Source organism: Myotis davidii, unplaced genomic scaffold (genome assembly GCF_000327345.1).
Source record: "Myotis davidii unplaced genomic scaffold, ASM32734v1 scaffold43, whole genome shotgun sequence".
NCBI classification, from domain to species: Eukaryota; Metazoa; Chordata; class Mammalia; order Chiroptera; family Vespertilionidae; genus Myotis; species Myotis davidii.
Genome location: NW_006294590.1, coordinates 1,351,137 through 1,352,806, shown reverse-complemented (window position 1 = coordinate 1,352,806; position 1,670 = coordinate 1,351,137). Strand labels below are relative to the sequence as shown.

Genomic DNA, 1,670 nt, shown 5'->3' with positions numbered 1-1,670 from the left:
CTGAGCAGGGCTCCCAGCCGGTCCTGCCACTGACACGGCGGACAGGGCCTGTCCCCCTTCCCGGCGATAGGGCCGCCAGCTCTCCGCCCGCTTGGCAAACACAGCCGAGTGCCCACGGGCTCACCCGGAGAGGCACACCCAGGCCCCGCCCTCTGCCTCGCTCTCTCCCCGAAACACTCACCCACGACCCGGTCTCCCTTCCTCACTCCCATTTTCCGCATCGCGGCCGCGAACAACGCCACCTGCTGCCGCAGCTCCTCAAAGGTCACCTTCACGATCTCCTCCCTGCCCTCCCCTGCAGGAGAAAAAGGAGGACGGTCGCACCGGCCTAGGAACCAGGAGGCCAGGGTTCGATTCCGGGTCGGGGCACATGCAGGACTGCAGGCTCCATCCCCAGTGGGGGGCGTGCGGGAGGCGGCCGATCCATGATTCTCTCTCATCATTGATGGTTCTCTCTCTCCCTCTCCCTTCCTCTCTGAAAACAATAAAAATATGTTAAAAAGAAAAGATGTGGAAGCGGACAGGGGTGATGGCTTCAGGGGTGACGGCTTCACGGCCTGTGACTGTGCTGACACCCACTCAGGTCCACGCGCCCACGGGGTGATTCTGTAACAGGGCTCCTGTGCTGGCACCGGAGTGACACCCCCGGGAGGGAGGGAGGAGGGGGAGCGGGGACGTGGGCGTGGCTCCCGGGACTCACTGGCCACATAGAGGGCGACCTTGTCGTTCTCCGGGTGCCGCAGCAGGTTCTCCGCGTAGTTCAGACGGCTGCCCGCAAACCACTCGGGGACGTCCTCCACCCCTTTGGAGGGGTCCACCACCTACGGGGAGCGACAGGGAGCAGGCACACAGGGCAAATGAAGAACCGAGACGCCTCGTCCCAGGAAGCCCGAGGCCTCCTATCCCCCCTTTGACAGACGAAACCCTGAACTGGCCTCAACTGGGAAGTTGGGGCTTCCGCCTTCTCCCCACACAAAATAGAGTGAGCCCGGTCGGCGTGGCTCAGTGGCTGAGCGTGGGCCTATGAACCAGGAAGTCACGGTTCGATTCCCGGTCAGGGCACAGGCCCAGGATGCAGGCTCCATCCCCAGGGTGGCGAGGCCTGCAGGAGGCCGCTGATCAAGGGTTCTCTCTCATCACGGATGTTTCTCTCTCCCTCTCTGAAGTCAATAACAATGTATTTTTTTAAAAAAAAGAAGGAAAGAGCCGAAACAGGTTTGGCTCAGTGGATAGAGCGTCAGCCTGCGGACTGAGAGGTCCCAGGTTCGATTCCGGTCAAGGGCATGTACCTGGGTCGCGGGCACATCCCCAGTGGGGGATGTGCAAGAGGCAGCTGATCGATGTTTCTCTCTCTTCGATGTTTCTAACTCTATCTCTCTCCCTTCCTCTCTGTGAAAAATCAATAAAATATATTTTAAAAAAAAAAAGGAAAGAGAGAAAGGCTAAAAATGAACACTTCACTTTGGAACAGAACCATAAAGATGACACGTGACAAGAACCCCCCCTTACCTCGTCATACATGCGCGAAGACACGATGCCACTGAACGTCCAGAATTCGGCCCAGAAGTCTGCGTAGGACTCCACTGACCACTGGTACAGGTCGTGGTAATTTCCTGGAAATGACGTCAAAGGGCACAGGGCTCAACGAACCTCAGAAGCAGTTTGAGCAG

General features: G+C 58.5%; 1 protein-coding gene across 1 annotated transcript in view; it reads right to left on the bottom strand.

Annotated features, from left to right (window-relative positions):
• AACS (acetoacetyl-CoA synthetase) overlaps window positions 1-1,670 on the bottom strand; it is a 15,160-nt gene that overhangs the window by 7,390 nt on the left and 6,100 nt on the right. The window contains exons 2-4 of the mRNA XM_015567221.1: window positions 1,510-1,613; window positions 701-821; window positions 186-295 (exon numbers count right to left, since the gene is read on the bottom strand). Coding sequence (XP_015422707.1) covers window positions 186-295; window positions 701-821; window positions 1,510-1,613 — 335 coding nt within the window. The remainder of the gene's footprint in view (window positions 1-185; window positions 296-700; window positions 822-1,509; window positions 1,614-1,670) is intronic.